Source organism: Vulpes vulpes, chromosome 16, assembly GCF_048418805.1.
Source record: "Vulpes vulpes isolate BD-2025 chromosome 16, VulVul3, whole genome shotgun sequence".
Classification (NCBI taxonomy): Eukaryota; Metazoa; Chordata; class Mammalia; order Carnivora; family Canidae; genus Vulpes; species Vulpes vulpes.
Window position 1 is genome coordinate 63,466,636 of NC_132795.1, and position 20,381 is coordinate 63,487,016.

At 38.7% G+C, this 20,381-nt stretch overlaps 1 protein-coding gene and 1 pseudogene across 8 annotated transcripts in view; one reads left to right on the forward strand and one right to left on the reverse strand.

The window, feature by feature from the left end:
- The first annotated feature begins 10,064 nt into the window (after positions 1 to 10,064).
- Positions 10,065 to 10,241, forward strand: LOC112929170 (U4 spliceosomal RNA; annotated as a pseudogene).
- A 7,060-nt stretch (positions 10,242 to 17,301) lies between these two features.
- The window catches only part of CCDC138 (coiled-coil domain containing 138), a 99,048-nt gene continuing 95,968 nt past the window's right edge, over positions 17,302 to 20,381 (reverse strand). For 7 of the 8 annotated variants that reach the window (XM_026010901.2, XM_072742877.1, XM_026010902.2 and 4 more), the window contains 2 exons: positions 20,123 to 20,261; positions 17,865 to 18,348 (listed from right to left, as the gene is read on the reverse strand). In XM_026010901.2, the coding sequence (XP_025866686.2) occupies positions 18,183 to 18,348; positions 20,123 to 20,261 (305 nt within the window). In that variant the 3' untranslated portion in view covers positions 17,865 to 18,182. Of the gene's footprint in view, positions 17,405 to 17,864; positions 18,349 to 20,122; positions 20,262 to 20,381 lie in introns of those variants that run through there. The other variant, XM_072742876.1, reaches the window with a different exon arrangement.

Here is a 20,381-nt window from a genome sequence, read left to right on the forward strand (position 1 = left end):
TCCCTCTCTTTAACGAAGGGAGAAAGTCATAGCAAAGACTGGAAATGCCAGGCTAGGGGCTCTGCACGCTGCAAGAATCACCCTCTCAATCACAGGGGTTCCTCTTGGTGGCACCTCCTGGGTCTCTGAGGACCAGGCAGGACCACCTGGGGGGCACCAACTGCTGTTCCCTGCACATGTTTTAACGTCTTCTGTCCTATTCCAAACACCACTGCCCCAGCGCTCCCTCTTCAGTGAGAATTCTGAAGTTCTAGGGAGCTCCTGATCCTAACTGAACACCTGTTTTTCTGCATTATTCTGGAGCTCTGACCCTTTCTTTCAGAGTACACAGTTTTAGAGACATGAAGATGTGTAACTGAGCCAAACTAAATTTATTTCTCACTCTTTCTTTATAAATCCAAGCTCCCACATGCGTAATTAGATTTGTGACTCAGCTCTGAAACATCTCCACCAGAGAGGGTCTTCCAAGTGCCAGGCTCCCAGAAACACCCCTGAATGCCTGTGCCAGCCCAAGTGCTGGCCGCTTTTGTTGGCAGACACATACCAAGAAATGGAGACCTGTACCTCCTCTCTTAATGCAGCAATTTGTATGTAGCTGGGTCCACCGTAAATATACAATACTGTTAGGGTGTTGTTGTTTTTTTTTTTAACTTAATGGTATTTCATTTAACTTTTCCCATGCATGTAGGAGTTGTTGAATTTATATGAATCTTTGCACAATACTTCCTCAAGTAAACCATCAAACTTTATGCTCTATTACACTTAGATATGTAACATGTTTCTAGGGATTTTTTTCTATTACAAATTATGTTGCCAGAAACACTTTTAACATATATTCCTTCTTTGAAGTTATTTACCTAGGCTAAATCTCCAGTCTAGAAAACTGTCTAGTCTAATATATTTCAAGGATAAAATAGAGCAGATGGGACGTTGTTAATAAGGAAAATTATTATAGATACATATTTAAATTACCAGACTGATAAAGCTAAAAATTGTACTTAAAAAGCATTAGAACTATTAATTCCAAAATTCCAAGTTTGAAAGTCAAGTGAGATATACTTTTCACAAAATCTAGATACATTAAAAAGATAATCTCACAAACCAGATAGCAAAAACATCCCTGATGTAATTAAAAATAGGCAGAGAGTGGCTCCTGGCTGGCTCAGTTGGCAGAGCATGTGACTCTTGATCTCAGGGTCCTGAGTTCTCAGCCCCATGTTAGGCGTAGAGATTACTTTCAGAAAAAATCTAAAACCCCCAAAGAGGGCAGCCCAGGTGGCTCAGCGGTTTAGCGCCACCTTCAGTCCAGGGCGTGATCCCGGAGACCTGGGATTGAGTCCCACGTCAGGCTCCCTGCATGGAGCCTGCTTCTCCCTCTGCCTGTGTCTCTGCCTCTGTGTGTGCGTCTCTATGAATAAATAAATAAAATCTTAAAAAAAAAAACTCAACAACATCCTCGGTAAAAAACTAAAATTAAAATTTAAAAAAATAGGCAGAGGATCTGAACAGATATTTTTCTGAAGAAAATACACAGATGGCCAAGAGGTACATGAAAATGTGTTCAACATCACTAATCATCAGGGAAATTCAAATCAGGGCCACAATGAGATCTCACCTCACATCTGTTAGAATGTCTATTATCAAAAAATGCAATAAATAACAAATGTTGGCAAGGATGTGAAAGCAAAGGGAACCCTTGTGCATTTGTTGATGGGAATGTAAATTGGTGCAGCCACTGTAGAAAATAGTGGAGAGGATCCTCAAAAAGTTAGAATTACCATATGATCCCTCAATTCCAACTTCTGGGTATCTATCCAAAGGACATGAAAATACTAACTTGAAAAATATCTGCACCCCCATGTCCAAAGCATTATTTACAGTGGACATGGAAACAACCTAAGTGCCAACTGATAGGTGGATAGAGATTGTGGTTGTGCGTGTGTGTGTGTGTGTGTATACATACACACAAAATATTCAGCCATAAAAAGAAGGAGATCTTGCCATTTGCAACAATATGGATGAATGATTTTGAGGGCTTTATACTAAATGAAATGTCAGAGAAATACAAATAAGACAAATACTGTGCAATCTTACATATACGAGGAATATTTTTTAAAAAAAGAACTCATAGATACAGAGGACAGACTGGTGGTTGTCAGAGATGGGATGTGGGAATAGGTGAAATGGGTGAGAGTGATCAAAAGGTACAAACTTCCAATTATGAAATAAGTAAGTTCTGGGATTTTAATGTATAGCATGGCAGCTGTAGTTAAACAACACCATATTGTATATTTGAAAGTTGCTAAGAGAGTACATCTCAAAAGTTTGGTAATTATGTATGGTAATAGATGTTAAACAGGCGTGTTTATCATTTCATAATAGATACAAATATTAAATCATTATTTCATATACCTGAAACTAGTATATTATGCCAATCATATCTCAATAAAAAAGATAATCTTAAGAAATTGAAATGGATAAAATTAAGTAAAAAAATCAAATATGGGGACTGCCAAGGGAAGAGGGTAACAAATTCTTATAGAGATGTCATATTAAAAAAAAGCTAAATACATTTTAAGGGAATATAAAACTAGAGAGAAAAATGGTCTCCTGAATTCTGAAATCTAAATAAGCAAAATATATTAACATTGTTACTGTCCAAATGAGCCCAGAGAACTGAGTCCCACATCAGGTGTGAGCAGGCAAAGTGCACGTATGACTCTTGGGGAGGGCATCCAGCAGGCTGCCAGCAAACCTGTTTCCTGGAGAAAAGAAGAGTGCAAGGCCCAGGAAGGGAAGGCTAGAGGGGACGGAGCAGGTGGCAAAATCAGTGAGAGACAAATGCAGAGAGGAAAAAGGCAAGTGAGCTTAGAGCAAACGACTAGACAATATCTGTCTCATAAACAGAATGAGTGCAAACTGCTGGTGAAGCAGGAAGTGCATGCATTATAGAGTAGCGATTAGAGGGTCCCTCCAGTCTATGATCTGAGTGAGGGGTTGGTGTGACAGGGGCTGGGCTGCCCAACGGTGCTAAGCTGACCTCCCTGTGCTCCTTCCGGATCCTCCAGGCAGACAGCACCCAAATCGGTCTGGGTAGGAGGTTTACCTCATGAAAGGTCGGTTACCACTATGTGGCCAGGTGTACACTCACGTGTGCAGATCTAGCCTGGCTGTTTCCAGCCTTGAACTCCAGGGGGGCGTGGGGGACAGGGAGCCGTTTCTAGAACCTTGAAGCAGAAAGGCCACCATGAGAGGCCAGGACTCCACCCCACGGGGTAGCCCCACATGGAGGAAGCGGGGAAACCTATAACTCACCCCATTCACCTCTCTCCCTGACCTCCTGCCTCGTCCTCCATGGGCCCTGCCCAGGTAGCCCATTCAGGTCTGAGAACCTGGGTTACGGGGGTCGAGGTGGCCTGAAAGCTTAAAGGGAGAGCAACCAGCATGGAGCAGCCTGCCAAAGGGGAGGAGGAAGGTAGTTGAACCTTTTGTGCCAACTCATTTTGTCATACTCGTGATGCTGCTAAACGTTAACTAGTTATCTCCTCCAAGACTAGGGGCAGGTCAATTGAACCTGCTTCTCAGGTTAGGTTAAAAAGGCCTGGCATCCTCGGTGTGCCCCTCTATGCTAGGGTTGTGCTGGTGACCTGCAACAGGGAGGCAAGCACAGTGGTGGGACTCAAGCATTTGCTCTCACCTGTAACAGAAGTCTAGAGGAGCAGCCCGGGGTGTAACTGGCAGCAAATTAGGCTCCCACTGTGTTTATGCATAAAGTTTAGGGGGGCCACCACCCAGGCAGGATGTTGGGTGCCCCTCGCCCCCCCCCCATGGTCCCAGTAGGTGTCCTGAAAGCCTGCAATTCATCACCAGAAGGAGTCACACAGCTATCCGAAAAAGCAGGGCAATCTGAGAAGTGGAGTCCTTTAAACCATTACCCTCCATCAACTCAGAATTTTCTTGGGAACGCAGAAGGGGGAATGGGTATGGGCTAATGGTGTCATCTTCTGTGTCACTGAAATTCCTCTACCCTGAGCTAGTTATTCATCAGAAATCCAATTCTACTTAACCTTTCAATTTACAAAACACGGTGGGGAATAGCCTACATCAGACACAAAGTCATCATCCTCAAAGCATGTTCCCCAAGAAAACAGGGCAGTTGTCCATAAAAAATGCAGTTAGAAAAAAAAAATGCAGTTAGATGGCTGTTCAAACTTTCTGATGTATACAAGTCATCTTTCATCATTCAGTTGGTAAACAAGACACATCCAAATAAAGAAAAACTGCTTGGGGAGCTATAAAGTTTTGTTCTTTAATTTTTATACAATACTTAGGAGACTTATTTCTTTAAAGTACACGTAACACTTTAACAGCAATTTTTTAACAATAATTTAAAAAATGTATTTGGTTTCCAAACAGTGAAATGTCAGATCACAGCTTCATCCCCAGGAGTCAAGCACTGGTGGAGTGAATAGGGAAAAAACCTGGAGGTCTGAGCTCCCATCAGATTTTCTAGGAAGGAGACACTGAGGAGTAAACTATATCTACAAAATCATAATTCGGAGTCTCTGGGCATCAGGCCTCTGCAGAGGTTTTTGTTGGCAATATTCCGATTAGCTGCTTGAGAAGGAATGTTGTTCTCATTCTACAGACGGGGAAATTCCAGAAGCCTTTGCTGACAGGGAGTGGGGAAGTGCTGAAACACCTGGCCATGGAGCAAAGGTTTTTCAAATGAGGGAGTTTGGCTTGGCAGGCACACCTTCCATTGCTGTGCCGGCACCCAGGGGTGGCGTGCCTGGACTCACGGCTGCCTGGCTTTTGAAAGAAAATGAAAAAGGCCAAGTGGCCCTTCCCAGCTTCAGGATCTCCACCTCTGCCACCAGCAAGTCCTAGCTGGGCAGGGCTGGGAGATGTCCTCTGGCACACACTCGTCAAGAAGAAATCTGCTGGGACAGCTGCGGCCTGTTTACCTTGCTTCTCAGCCAAGACCATTACCTTGGAGGGAACTGGCCTCGACTTTCTGACGTTTTTATTATGCGTGGCTTTATCACTGGGTCCTAAGAAAAGAGGCTTCTTAAATATAACATCATTGCCATCAAAAACAAAAACAAAAACAAAACAAATATCTCCTTTGCAATGGTCTTTCCTCTATTTTGCTTTTTTATCAAGCTCTTCAGAATAGTAATGTACTCAGCATCTCAGAAGCTCATTTTTTCTCACCAAAGATATTCTGATTCAAGTCAGGTTATATATCAAATGCCTATTCTGTGCCTCAAGATATTACACAGCTAGCACACATAACCTAGGTCTTCCAAAGTGCCTTCCCACCTGGTATTTTCTTCAACATTCACAAGTGAGGCCAGCATCACCATCCCTAACAGGTAAAGAAAGCCCAGGGAAATTCAGTGGCTGCAAGTCCACATAATTCAGGAGTGAGCTGGTGAATCGGTGGGGCCCTGGCAGGACACAGACAGCACAGCACAGTCGAGGCGGGTGGTTGGTGAAGGGACTGTTTACAGAGAGGAGTGAGGTCTGGAACCGACCGGGCAGGAAGGTAGCAGTTAGGAGCCACTGGCGCCTGAGGGTGCTGTGCCGAGCAGCCACTGGCAGGGCTGGGCCCTGGGCAAGGGGACCCGTGGGGAGGGGGTGCTGTCCCATCTCCTGATGATGCTCCCACTGGCCAGACTCAGCAGGAAATCCACTCAGCTCAGCTTCCCAGGCCCCGGGGAAGCTGGAAGATTCTGGCACAGCCAGTGAGACTGAGCCCTGATATCCTGGATCCAGTCTCTTTTTCATCAAGGCCAAAGGACTCTGGAGCGAGTGCAGGACGTTCGCCAGGCTCTGCAATCTCACACACACAGGGCCCAGCCCAGCCCCACCGTTTACAGGCTAAGTGGCCCTGGGGGGAGGTTGGATTTAACCCTTCCAAATCTTCCTCTCTTCATCTATGTGGTAGGACGGTACAAGTGTTGAACTTGGACATTGCGCTCACGACGGAAAGAGGTCACATGTAGAATACCAGGTAAGTGCTTAGCAAACAGGTACGCTCCGGTGGCTGATCTCACCTCCACCTCACCTCCCAGAACCCATAGGGCATCACTGGCAGTTCTTCCAGTTTGCTCTCCTCTCAGCTAGGTGCTACAGATTTGCTAGGAGATGCTTTTAGAGCTTTGCAAAAATACAAGTAGATCTTGTGACGCAAACTACTACTTGGGCAAATTTTGTGTATTTGAAATCTGTGTCCTAACTTCCTCCACATACACCGAAAGCCTTCAGACTTGTGAAATGGAAAGGGGAGGTTGAATCCACAAAGAAATGAAACACAGGGTAAGGGCACCTGGGGCGCTCAAGTGGTTGAGCCTCCAACGCTCGGTTTCAGCTCAGGTCATGGTCTCAGAATCCTGAGCTAGAGCCATGTGTCGGGCTCCACAGTCAGCAGGGAGTCTGTTTGAGATTCTCTCCCTCTGCCCCACCCCCACCTCTGAAAATAAATAAATACATCTTAAAAAAAATATAGGCAAAAAAGGGAAGGGAACTGAGCACTACTGAATTCAGTATGGAGTTCTAGCTTGATGGCATCATTAAACAAAGAAAAGGCTCTTTCTTGACCAAGCTCCAACTGCACCACCCCAACCTCACATGTTTTAGCTCTCCAGATCTGTACCTGATTCACTGACTGCAGGGGACTGATGTTCCTTTAGATGCTCACCTCTCGGTTGGTGCCTGGTCAGGCCAGCTTAGGCGTTGAAGAACTGGGGGAATAGGGAGATTAGAAAGAGATGGCAAGAAAGGGAGAGGAGACCTGCGAAGAGAGGAATGCAAAGGGCATGGGGCATCAGAGGGGTAAGGAGGATGGCATGAGATGGGGGATGGGAGTGGACAGAGGAGGTTGGAGGAATGGGTTGGGGGCTTTAGATGGGTCCAGAATTGGGGGAAGACTTGAATAGGTAAAGACGAGAGAGAGGGAGAAATAAAGCACATGGCTTTGGCCAATAACACCTTTCCAGGAGCTTCTGCTGCTGAAGAATTCCCAACCTTTAAAACCCTTCACTGGCAGAGGAAAGATTTGAGACCAGTGTCCATCCAACAGAGGGATGCACACATTCTGCTGCTATCCTGTGGTCCTGTGATGTCTCTGTGTACTGGTTATAGTGGTGGCAGTGATGGGCTCGCTCCCATGCACTGTGCCACCTGCACAGCTCCTCACTATCCACAGTCCTGTGAAATAAACTATCATTTCTCTCCTTTTCTTAATTTATTTTTTTTAATTTTTATTTATTTATGATAGAGAAAGAGAGAGAGAGAGGCAGAGACACAGGCAGAGGGAGCAGCAGGCTCCATGCACCGGGAGCCCGATGTGGGATTCGATCCCGGGTCTCCAGGATCGCGCCCTGGGCCAAAGGTAGGCGCCAAACCGCTGCGCCACCCAGGGATCCCCCTCCTTTTCTTAATTTAAATAAAACCTTTTGTGTGAATACAACACATATGTACAAAAGTGCCCACCATATAAATGCACAAGTTCATACATTATGGTAGAGTGAATGTTGCATAACTGCCTCCCACATCATGAAGTTGAACACTGCCAGCTCCCAGAAGGCCTCCACTCACAAACCTCTCCCCAACAGCACAAGACACCCTCTATTTTCTAGACAAACTGTGACTCAAAAATGTGGTTGCTCAGGTGGCACCTCGGGGGCTCACTTAGTTAAGTGTCCAACTCTTGATTTCAGTTCATAATCTCAGGGTCATGAGATCAATCCCCAAGTGGGGCTCTGTGCTCAGTCCTATTAAGATTCTCTCTTCTAAAAAAAAAAAAAAAAAAACATTTCTCTCTTCCCTTTCTCCCCCTTGCTCCTCCCCTTGCTCATGCTTGCCGCCCCCAAATAAATAAATAAATAAATAAATAAATAAATAAATAAATAAAATCTTTTAAAAAGAAAAAAAAGAAATGATACCCTGGAACACTGAAATGAGCCCTGAAGAGAAAACTTGAAAAGGTCTCCAAGAACAGAAAAGGATAAAGAGAGGACAGAGAAATGAGAAAAAAAAAAAAAAAAGTTATGAAAAAATAGAAATAAGACCTAAAATATATAAATATTTCAAAACAAAAACAAACTAAAAAAACTGCAACAGAATAAATAATCCAACATGATTTTTAAAAGTATTCTGAGATAAAAGATAAAGAAAGATGCAAATCTAAGTAATTACCATGTTACCAACAAAATAAAGGGGCCCTGGATACATTATGAGTAAATTTCTGGGTTTAAATGCACATGTACTACTTTTTTCCACTCCCTAAAGGAACAAAATTCAAGCTGCCCCAGCACTTCCTACTACTCTCACTCTTAGCAATGTGACATTTTGTGTTGTCTCTCTCTTGTTAACGATAAATCTTGTCAGAGATTTTCGTCTTTCAGAGCACTAGCTTTTAGTGTTGATCCTGTTTTATATCTTTGTTGCACTGCTTTTTTCTTTTTAATATTCCTTCTTTACACTTTATTTATATTCACTTTGTTGTTCTTGTTCCATCTTCTCTTGATGTTTGGTTCACATATTTTCAGCTTTTTTCCTTTCTGATAATTCAATCCCACATTTCTGTGTAAAAATGAGTTAGCTGCATAAGTTTGATAAGCAGCATATATATTATTGTTTAGTTTTAAGTATTTTTCTAATTTCTGATATGATTTTGTCTTTGACCCTTCTGTTATTTAAAAGAATGCTGTAAATGTATGAGTTTTTACATTACTTTTTGTTACTGACGTCTAATGATTATACTGTAAGTCAGAAAATGTGTTCTTTGATACTGATTCATTGAAATGTTAAGACTTGATTTATGGCCTGTAGGTGGTTAATTGTTGGAAATGTTCTATGTGCATATAAAGAGTGTATTTTGTTCAGCTAACATTCTATATATATTAAGGTTATTGCCTTGTTCAAATCTTTCATATGCTTAGTCCTTTTTATGACATGATTTATTGACTACTGAAAGAGATGTATGAAAATCTCCACTTATGATAATGGACTTGTCTTACTCTAAGTCTTCAAACATTTTTACTATGCTTGTATTTTTAAGCATATATATATAAAATTGTGATATTCTCCTGAACTAAAATTTTTATCACTATATAATGACCTATTTCTGATTTTTAAATATCATTGACATTTTGTATTTTAGAGTTGTACCACCTTTTTGTTGGATAGGTCTTTCACTCTTTCTGTGTCCTTATGTTTTTAGAATGGTTCTTGAAAACAATTTATAGCTGATTTTTAAAATCCATTCCAATAATCATTGCCTCAACTGTGAGTTTAATCCATTTATATTGATTATGAGTACTGATATAATTATATAACTTCTATCTTATTTGGTAGATATTTCCTTTCTTCATGCTTATTTTTTTTCTTGCCTTCATTGGTAGAGTCCTCTACCTCTTCTGTTAGTTTAGAAATTAATGTTTTTAATCTTTTGCTTTTTTCTAGAAGTTTTAACATCATGTTTAATTTAAAAGTCTGAGTTACCTTGCTTAAACAACATGGTACCTTAAAACATTTTAACTCTAATTCTGGTTACCCCTCATTCCTGAGTCACTGTCCTTGTCCTGGATTTAAGTTTTTTTTCTAACCAAACTATGGCTAATTCATAGAATGGTTTTATTCATATTTTCATCATTCTCTTTGTTATGTCTTTGCACCTCAACTTCCTGAGACCATTTTGCTTCTTCCTAAAGTACATCCTTTAGAAATTCTCTTAAATGTAGTTTATTGGTAGTAAGAATTTAATTTGGTTTCCCTGAAATATTTTTATCTTGCCACTGTTTCTGAAAGATATTTTGATGAGTAGGCAAACTCTAGACAGCCATTGTTTTTCAGTACATTGAAAATATTCCACCATTTATTGGACCATTTTTACACAGAAATGTGGGATTGAATCATCAGAAAGAAAGGCTGAAAATATGTTGTTGAAAGTCATTTTCAATCTATGTTGTCCCTTTGAAATTAATCTGCCTAACCTCTGGCTGCTTTTAAATTTCTACTGTCTTTGGTGTTCTTGGTGTTCATTTTCTACCATAAGCTTTGCACACTGGCAGTATCGTAGCCAATGAGGTTTATCCGAGGCGCAATTATTGATAATTGAAAACATTTTCTATTAATATGTTTTTAGATATGAGTATCTTTTTATTTATCTTGCTTTTAACCTGTTTGGATTCTTGAACTGGGATTCGTATTTTTCACCAGTTCTCAATAACTTATTCTGTCATTATTTTTTCATGTGTTATCTCTGCCCCATTCCCTTCTTCTGGAACCCATTTACATATATGTTAGATCTCCTTATGCTTTATCCTTCATGTAATACATACTCTTAGACTTTTCGTTTCTCTATGGGCATTCTGTGTAATTTCTACAACCATTTTTCTTTTAAATCATATCTTGAATTTCTCATTTCACTATTTTCACTAGTAGAAGTTACTTTCCAAAACTTTTCAAGACAATTATTAATCTTCTGTTTCATTTTATTTCTAATTATCTCTTGTTCCTTTAAAACCACTGAACATAATTTATGTTGTATTATTGTATCTTAGTTGTGAGTCTATTCTGTTGTTTGTAATTTCTGGTCTCACTTGTGCGTGTTCATTGTAACTCATGTTCCTTGGCACCTTATCTGAGGAAACTTCTAAGGTCTGGGATGCTTCTAACAAGCTCCTGAGAGTAACCAGTCTGGGACTTATTTCAACCAGATTCTCTGCTTAACTGTTTTGACTGTCAACACAGTGTGAATTCAAGCCCCATGTCCATGTAAATGTGGACCATTCTAAGTAATCACTTCATCTGATCTTTTTATTCTCCTTTCCCAAAGTTATGCTTCCTCAGTGAACTCATCTGAAGCATGTTTATACTGCTTCATAGTAAATTTGTTACTGATTTCATATTCCTTTAGGCACATTGTAATAAGTTTTATCAGAGATGTAAACTGAATTATAACATTTTTAGGCATTTATTAAAATAACGATATGACTTTCTTCCTTTAAAAATACAGTAAAATATACTTTTAAAAAATTTATTTAAATTCAATTTCATTAATATATACTGTATTATTGATTTCAGAGGTAGAATTTAGGGATAAAATATATTTTTCTTACCAGAAGGCCAACCTTTCTAGAATGCATGCTAGTGTATTTGCGCATGGATTGTTCTGGTGATAAATGATTGGTATTGATTTGCTCATAATTCTTTAGACTTTTGAATCTATTTAATTCTTTCCAACTTCCTTTGACACTTTTGGTACTGGGTTCATGCTAACTGTATAAAATGAATTAGGATAATTTTTTTTTTTTTTTAGGATGCTTTTTCTACACTCTGGGACATTTTACATGCATTTAATAAGTATTTCTTCCTTGAAATGTTAAAAACAATTTATCTGTAAAACACCTGGACTTGATGTCATTTTTATTTTATTTAATTTTTTAAAGATTTTATATATTTATTCATGAGAGACAGAGAGGGGCAGAGACATAGAGAGAAGCAGGCTTCCTGTGGGAAGCTCGATATGGGACTCCATCCCAGACCCCCGATCATACCCTGAGCCAAAGGCAGATGTCTTTGGTGCCTCTTGATGTCATTTTTAAAAAGAATTCTTCCAAAATTTTATCAAAGACTTCACTGATTTTTTTTAAAGTTTTATTTTTTTAAAGATTTATTTATTTATTTATTCATGATAAGAGAGAGAGAGAGAGAGAGAGAGAGAGAGAGAGAGAGAGGCAGAGACACAGGCAGAGGGAGAAGCAGACTCCATGCCAGGAGCCTGACGCAGGACTCGATCCCAGGACTCCAGGATTGCGCCCTCAGCTAAAGGCAGGCGCTAAACCGCTGAGCCACCCAGGGATCCCCTTCACTGATTTTTATATTGCAGATATCTTGTTTTCTAGAAAATAGTTCATTCCATCCAGATTTTCAAATTTATCTGCAGAGGCTAACACAGAATTTATAATTTAAAAATTTACAATTTTTATACTTTTATTTATCCTAATAAATAGTTTTTTTCTTTACAAGTTACTATTTTTCTATTTTTTTTGCTAAGACTATACATTTTTTCTTCTTCAGTTGGGAATATTTATCCTGTCTTTAATTTTTTATTTATTTTTTTATTGGAGTTCAATTTGCCAACATATAGCATAACACCCAGTGTTCATACCATGAAGTGCCCCCCTCAGTGCCCATCACCCAGTCACCCCCACGCCCACCTCCCTTTCCACTACTCCTTGTTTGTTTCCCAGAGTTAGGAGTCTCTCATGTTCGGTCTCCCTCTCCGATATTTCCCACTCATTTTCTCTTTCCCCTTTATTCCCTTTCACTATTTTTTATATTCCCCAAATGAATGAGACCATATAAGGTTTGTCTTTCTCTGATTGACTTATTTCACTCAGCATAATACCCTCCAGTTCCATCCACGTCGAAGCAAATGGTGGGTATTTGTCATTTCTAATGGCTAAGTAATATTCCATTGTATACATAGACTACATCTTCTTTACCTATTCATCTTTCAATGGACACGGAGGCTCCTTCCACAGTTTGGCTATTGTGGACATTGCTGCTATAAACATCGGGGTGCAGGTGTCCCAGCGTTTCACTGCATCTATATCTTTGGGGTAAATCCCCAGCAGTGCAATTGCTGGGTCGTAGGGGAGATCTATTTTTAACTCTTTGAAGAATGTCCACACAGTTTTCCAGAGTGGCTGCACCAGTTCACATTCCCACCAACAGTGCAAGAAGGTTCCCCTTTCTCCACATCCTCTCCAACATTTGTCGTTTCTTGCCTTGTTAATTTTTCCCATTCTCACTGGTGTGAAGTGGTATCTCATTGTGGTTTTGATTTGTATTTCCCTGATGGCCAGTGATGCGGAGCATTTTCTCATGTGCTTGTTGGCCATGTCTGTGTCTTCCTCTGTGAGATTTCTGTTCATGTCTTTTGCCCATTTCATGTTTGGATTGTTTGTTTCTTTGCTGTTGAGCTTAATAAGTTCTTTATAGATCTTGGATACTAGCCCTTTATCTGATAGGTCATTTGCAAATATCTTCCCCCGTTCTGTAGGTTGTCTTTTAGTTTTGTTGACTGTTTCTTTTGCTGTGCAAAAGCTTCTTATCTTGATGAAGTCCCAATAGTTCATTTTTGCTTTTGTTTCTCTTGGCTTCATGGATGTATCTTGCAAGTTACTGTGGCCAAGTTCAAAAAGGGTGTTGCCTGTGTTCTCTAGGATTTTGATGGAATCTTGTCTCACATTTAGATCATTCAACCATCTTGAGTGTATCTTTGTGTATGGTGTAAGAGAATGGTCCAGTTTCATTCTTCTGCATGTGGATGTCCAATTTTCCCAGCACCGTTTATTGAAGAGAATGTCTTTTTTCCAGTGGATAGTCTTTCCTGCTTTGTCGAATATTAGTTGACCATAAAGTTGAGGGTCCACTTCTGGATTCTCTATTCTGTTCCATTGATCTATGTGTCTGTTTTTGTGCCAGTACCACACTGTCTTGACGGGTACAGCTTTGTAGGACAACCTGAAATCTGGCATTGTGATGCCCCCAGCTACGGTTTTCTTTTTTAATTTTCCCCTGGCTATTCGGGGTCTTTTCTGATTCCACACAAATCTTAAGATGATTTGTTCCAATTCTCTGAAGAAAGTCCATGGTATTTTGACAGGGATTGCATTAAATGTCTAAATTGCCCTGGGTAGCATGGACATTTTCACAATATTAATTCTTCCAACCCATGAGCAGGGAATATTTTTCCATCTCTTTGAGTCTTCCTCAATTTCTTTCAGAAGCATTCTGTAGTTTTTAGGGTATAGATCCTTTACCTCTTTGGTTGGGTTTATTCCTAGGTATCTTATGCTTTTGGGTGCAATTGTAAATGGGATTGACTCCTTAATTTCTCTTTCTTCAGTCTCATTGTTAGTGTATAGAAATGCCACTGACTTCTGGAAATTGAATTTATATCCTGCCACACTGCTGAATTGTTGTATGAGCTCTAGCAATCTTGGGGTGGAGTCTTTTAGGTTTTCTATGTACAGTATCATGTCATCTGCAAAGAGGGAGAGTTTGACTTCTTCTTTGCCAATTTGAATACCTTTTATTTCTTTTTGTTGCCTGATTGCTGAGGCTAGGACTTCTAGTACTATGTTGAATACCAGTGGTGAGAATGGACATCCCTGTCTTGTTCCTGATCTTAGGGGAAAGGCTCCCAGTGTTTCCCCATTGAGAATGATATTTGCTGTGGGCTTTTTGTAGATGGCTTTTAAGATGCTGAGGAATGTTCCCTCTATCCCTACACTCTGAAGGGTTTTGATCAGGAATGGATGCTGTATTTTGTCAAATGCTTTCTCTGCATCTATTGAGAGGATCATATGGTTCTTGTTTTTTCTCTTGCTGATATGATCAATCACATTGATTGCTTTACGAGTGTTGAACCAGCCTTGCATCCCAGGGAAAAATCCCACTTGTTCATGGTGAATAATCTTCTTAATGTATTGTTGGATCCTATTGGCTAGTATCTTGTTGAGAATTTTTGCATCCATGTTCATCAGGGATATTGGTCTATAATTCTCCTTTTTGGTGGGGTCTTTGTCTGGTTTTGGAATTAAGGTGATGCTGGTCTCATAGAATGAGTTTGGAAGTATTCCATCTCTTTCTATCTTTCTGAACAGCTTTAGTAGAATAGGTATGGTTTCTTCTTTAAACGTTTGATAGAATTCCCCTGGGAAGCCATCTGGCCCTGGACTTTTGTGTCCTGGGAGGTTTTTGATGACCGCTTCAACTTCCTCCCTGGTTTTAGGCCTATTCAGGTTTTCTATTTCTTCCTGTTCCAGTTTTGGTAGTTTGTGGTTTCCCGGAAATGCATCCATTTTTTCTAGATTGCCTAATTTATTGGCATAAAGCTGCTCATAAGTTTTTAAGATCATTTGTATTTCCTTGGTATTGGTGGTGATCTCTCCTTTCTCATTCATGATTTATTAATTTGAGTTTTTTCTCTCTTATTTTTAATAAGGCTGGCTAATGGTTTATCTATCTTATTAATTCTTTCAAAGAACCAACTATGGTTTTGTTAATCTGTTCCACAGTTCTTCTGGTCTCTATTTCATTGAGTTCTGCTTGAATCTTTATTAACTCTCTTCTTCTGCTGGGTGTAGTGGGATCTATTTGCTGTTTTTTCTCCAGCTCCTTTAGGTGCAAGGTTAGCTTTTGTATTTGAGTTCTTTCCAGTTTTTGGATGGATGCTTGTATTGTGATGTATTTCTCCCTCAGGACTGCTTTTGCTGTATCCCAAAGATTTTGAATGATTGTATCTTCATTCTCATTAGTTTCCATGAATCTTTTTAATTCTTCCCTAATTTCCTGGTTGACCCTTTCATTTTTTAGCAGGATGGTCCTTAACCTCCACGTGTTTGAAATCCTTCCAAACTTCTTGTTGTGATTTAGTTATAATTTCAAGGCATTATGCTCTGAAAATATGCAGGGGACAATCCCAATCTTTTGGTATCGGCTAAGACCTGATTTGTGACCCAGTATGTGATTTATTCTGGAGAAAGTTCCATGTGCACTTGAGAAGAATGTGTATTCAGTTAAGTTTGGATATAAATGTCTGTAAATATCTGTGAAATCCATCTGGTCCAGCGTGTCATTTAAAGTTCTTGTTTCTTTGGAGATGTTGTGCTTAGAAAATCTGTCGATTGTAGAAAGCGCTACGTTCAAGTCACCAAGTATAAGTGTATTATTACCTAAGTATGTCTTAACTTTGGTTATTAATTGATTGATATGCTTGCTAGCTCCCACATTCGGGGCATAAATATTCATTGTTAGGTACTTGTTGGATAGATCCTTTAAGTATGATATATTGTCCCTCTTATGTCTTACTACTCTCTTTGGGATAAACTTTATCTGATATAAGGATGACTAATCCTGCTTTCTTTTGAGGACCATTTGAATGGTAAATGGTTCTCTAACCTTTTATTTTCAGGCTGTAGGTGTCCTTATGTCTAAAATGAGTCTCTTGTAGCAGCAAATAGATGGGTTTTGCTTTTTTATCCAGTCTGAAACCCTGCACCTTTTGATTGGGTCATTAAGCCCATTCACGTTCAGAGTTACTATTGAAAGATGTGAATTTGGTGTCATCATGATACCTATTCAGTCCCTGTTTTTGTGGATTGTTCCCTTGGACTTCCTCTTTCTATTATAGAATCCCCCTCCTGTCTTTAATTTTAATAGTTACCTTGACCTTTTCCAAAAGCATTCCTTTATCCTTCATTTCTCTAATTGTCAAAGTTAATTTTGACTCTATTTCTGATGAATATATAAAACTTTACTTACTTCCTCCTCCATCTATACCTCAATCTCAGGGTCTCAGTAATTTTCAGCTTTTAATACCAGTTAATAAAGTTTATCCAAGTATCACTAAATTATTGCTTTTCCCATTATTTATCCTTTTGAAGAACTTAACTTTCACTCCATTTCATAAAGAGATTTACAATTATTTAAATTTATTTATATTTAAGTGCAGTTTCACTACAGTCTTTTGGTATGAGGTGGATTTAATAAACCCAATTTTCTTTTATGTCTAAATTGGCTAGAATAATCTAAGTAGCTTCTTTTCTCAAGAAGCGGTATAATTTCTGAACACTTGCATATCTGAAAATGTCTTTATTCCATTGTTTTCACCTGTGCAAGTATCTTCACTAGGTATAAAGTCTTGGGTTAAAAATTTCCCTCTCCAAAAGTTGAAGGGATAGTTTCCTATCAACTCCTGGCACTCCATGACGCTCTCTGGGTTTTTCTTCTCTTGCAGGTAACTGGCTTTTGTTTGTTCTTGCCCTTATCCTCATAATTTAATACTTATATAATTAAATTATAATTTGTGTCTAAATTACAGGATGTGTCTAATTATTGAATGTTTTTCTCACCGATTTTTCTGGAACATGATGAGTTCATTCAATCTCTACATGTAGGTCTTTCTTCGGTCCCCCAAGTCTTTTTCCCCCCCAAATCTTTATTCAACTCTTTGAACAAGGCTTCTGCTCCACCTGTTCTGTTCTCTTTCAGAAACATCAAATATCCAATGCTAAAGTGCCAACATTTGTTCTGCCATCAGCTGTCCACTCTCTTGTTGGCACCATCTCTAGGTACTCTGTATTCTGAGAGCTGCTTTTTTTTCTCGTGACACTGATTCTATTTTCTGATATGTCAATAATGATATATTTTTGTGTCTGCTGTGCATTTTTGCTTCTGCATTTAGTTCCTGTAAGCGTCACCATACTCACCTTACCCTGTTCTCTCTTTATGGCTTTCTGTTTCTGCTTCACAAACAGCATATTTTCTTATATTCTTTTGAAGAGATCAAAAGTTTCCTGAAAATTCCTCCCAGTTCCTGGAAATGAGATTATATACTGAGAGAACTTAATTTTATGAGTGTTTAGGACAATGCTCCTTTTCTTAGTTTTGCAGTATTCTGCCCCAAATCCAACCACTTCTACCTTACCCTGACCTGTGGCTACTTCACTCATCTTTGGCTGTAGCAAGAAATATCCCCGGGTGTTCAGACTAAGATATTTTTGCTTATTTTTCAGGTTTTTTTTTTTTTAAGATTTTTGTTGTACATATATACTTTGGTGATAATTATTTTGGAAAAAATAAAAATAGAAAAAAATTCTTTCTTTAAAATACTCTGAACAGCAGTTTTTGTGAATGCACAAAAATCAGTTTTTGTGAATCTAGGATATATACAAAAGTTATGATATGAAGATGGAAGGTAAAAGTTATGTACTTTTGCTTCAAAAAGAAGAAACTGCGAACATATTAAGAAAGAATGACAATATGATCTAATCTTCTTTCCCACACAAACACCGATTTTATTCCAAATAATCACATAATTTAAAAAATTTTCCTAAAACATTCTTACAAAAAGTAACCCCAATGTCATTAATTCTGAAAATTCCATTTTATACATTAGTGAGTACTACCTTAGTTGAACTGAAAGAGTTCAAAAATTCCATAGCTTCTATAGATTTCATTTTAAAAATTTAAAAAAATCTATTTTTCATGATAAATGATGGTACTGATAACTTACTTGGTGGACTTTGGTAATTTTTACAATCTTACAAATAAGCAACACACATATAATATATATAAAATAATAATCAGCTAATCTAATGGCTTGCATTGGAGGCCAAGGAGTTGCATTTTGTCAAACCCAAATTGAACAGAGTAGAATTTAGGTTGATACAGAGAAAGGCATGCTCTGGATGTGTTGTCCTTTGTAATTCTTGAAGCATCAGATGAATAGTAAAAAGTTCAAAGAGCTTCTTATTACTCCTGTAAGAGAATGAGTATATTGACTTAGTCGGGCACTCTTAAGGAGTTTGTCTGAAATGACAAGGAGAGGTCATCTATTTGTAAATATGGGCAAACAGCACCTGGTTTCAACACAGTGCAGAACATAGGTAACTAAAGGATTAATATGCCGAGACAGACAAAACTGGTTTTAGGAGATAAGCCTAAAGTGGAAAAGTATTCAAGGAAAAACAAAATATGCTTTATAATACTTAAATCTGCAACCTCATCACCATCAAAATGCTTGAGAATTTTTCCTCACAGCTAAAAAGAATAAAACACTTGATCATTTTATTTTAAGCAGAGTATTGGGTTACCTTTTGACTTACCTACAAAATATCTTTTCAACCATCTTCCTTCTAATAATCAGTAATTTCATTTTCAATTAGTTATAATAACATCTGAAACACATTTATTTCCCTGTCTCCATATGTTTACCTCTTGAAAGAGATTATTAAATAACCTAAGTAACCACCCACTTAATACAAAAGGATTCACATCTCTGTGGTTTTAAAGCTTTACTTGAAGACCTGCTTGCACATCAGCTGTTCCCAGCCCTCCTGCAGGGGCTTTGTTTCAGCTCTTATCTCTGGCTAAAATGAACATAAGCTATAACACACAGCAGGTATAGGGTATGGTTGCAAGTTGGGATTGCATAAAAAAATCCCATGAATTAATACCTAAGACCCAGTTAAACCTAAATAACGTTACTGCAGCTTCGTAACAGCAGCTCTTCCTGAGAATTTACAGACTATAAATTAAGACAACCATGGTACAGTCAGTCTGCAAGCAAAGGAAGACGATGAATTGGTAAGTTTAACTGATACCAGTCCAAAACCTGCTGAGTATGAGGTTAGAGTTTGACAATAACTTACTGTGGTGTGGTATTGTGTGCTAGGCACCAAGCAGATCATATGGACCTTCTATCACACAACTACAGATAATTTTAAGATGTATTATACTTACTATGCAAGTATACTGAGGCCTGGTAACATATCTAAGTTCATGACCATGCAAATCACAGGTGAGAGGAAAGGTAGGGCAGGGGCAGAAGAGCTGAACCAAAACCAAAATTTTACTGTTACAACATGAGACAGGCGTTTAATCCACCTCCAAAGAAACTATAGACTGGTATAGCTAGACTATACCAGGATCAGGAAAATAAAGCTTAAAATCTGTGTCCTTTATTTATAATTTAAAAACTGGTTATACCAATGTTTGCATCAGGGGAAAGAAGAGGAAATATAAAAAGCCCTTGGTTCTTACAATGATATCCAAATTAGTGGCATAATAAGCCCATAATTATTTCCTAAAATAAAACCAGTTACCAACATTATTTTAAATCTCTTCTGCCTGCTTCATTCTCATTCCCCAAATTCATTTCAGTATGTCAATAGGATCTGATATATTTTTATTTTTATCTGTGGTACTACAGTGTATCAGTGTGTAATAATTCACTCTGATACTACCACTTGGTTGCTAAAAACTGCTTACTTCTGCATCCTCTATGGTTCCTAAAGTTTAGTTAGCAAAAATGAACTACAGAAACAAGACATGCCTAGACAGACACTCTGATTCTCATCTATCACTGAGTATGTATCTTAGACATGCATTAATAGTTAAAGAATCTCAAGATTCTACATATATTGGAAACCATTATTTAATAACATTGAACCAGTATAGGATTCAGAAAGGCCTTAATCCTCACAATAATATGTCTTTCAATAAAAAAATATTGGAAATAAAAAATCCTTACTTGATTTTGGAAAGCTTCTGCAGGATAATACTGAGCTTTTCTAGAATCTGAAGGTCAAGTTTAGGCGTTCGGAGCAGCACAGAGCAAGTACGGAAAAACAAAGTGTTGCTACAGGCTTCCAAGAAGGGCTGCAGGGACTCTGCAAAACAAAACACCATGGCTTTACTGTTACAATGTAGCTGGAAGGGAAAGTGATAACAAAATAAACCAGAACTATGTGGTACTGGTACCATGTGGTTCATCAAGTACTGATTTGGAC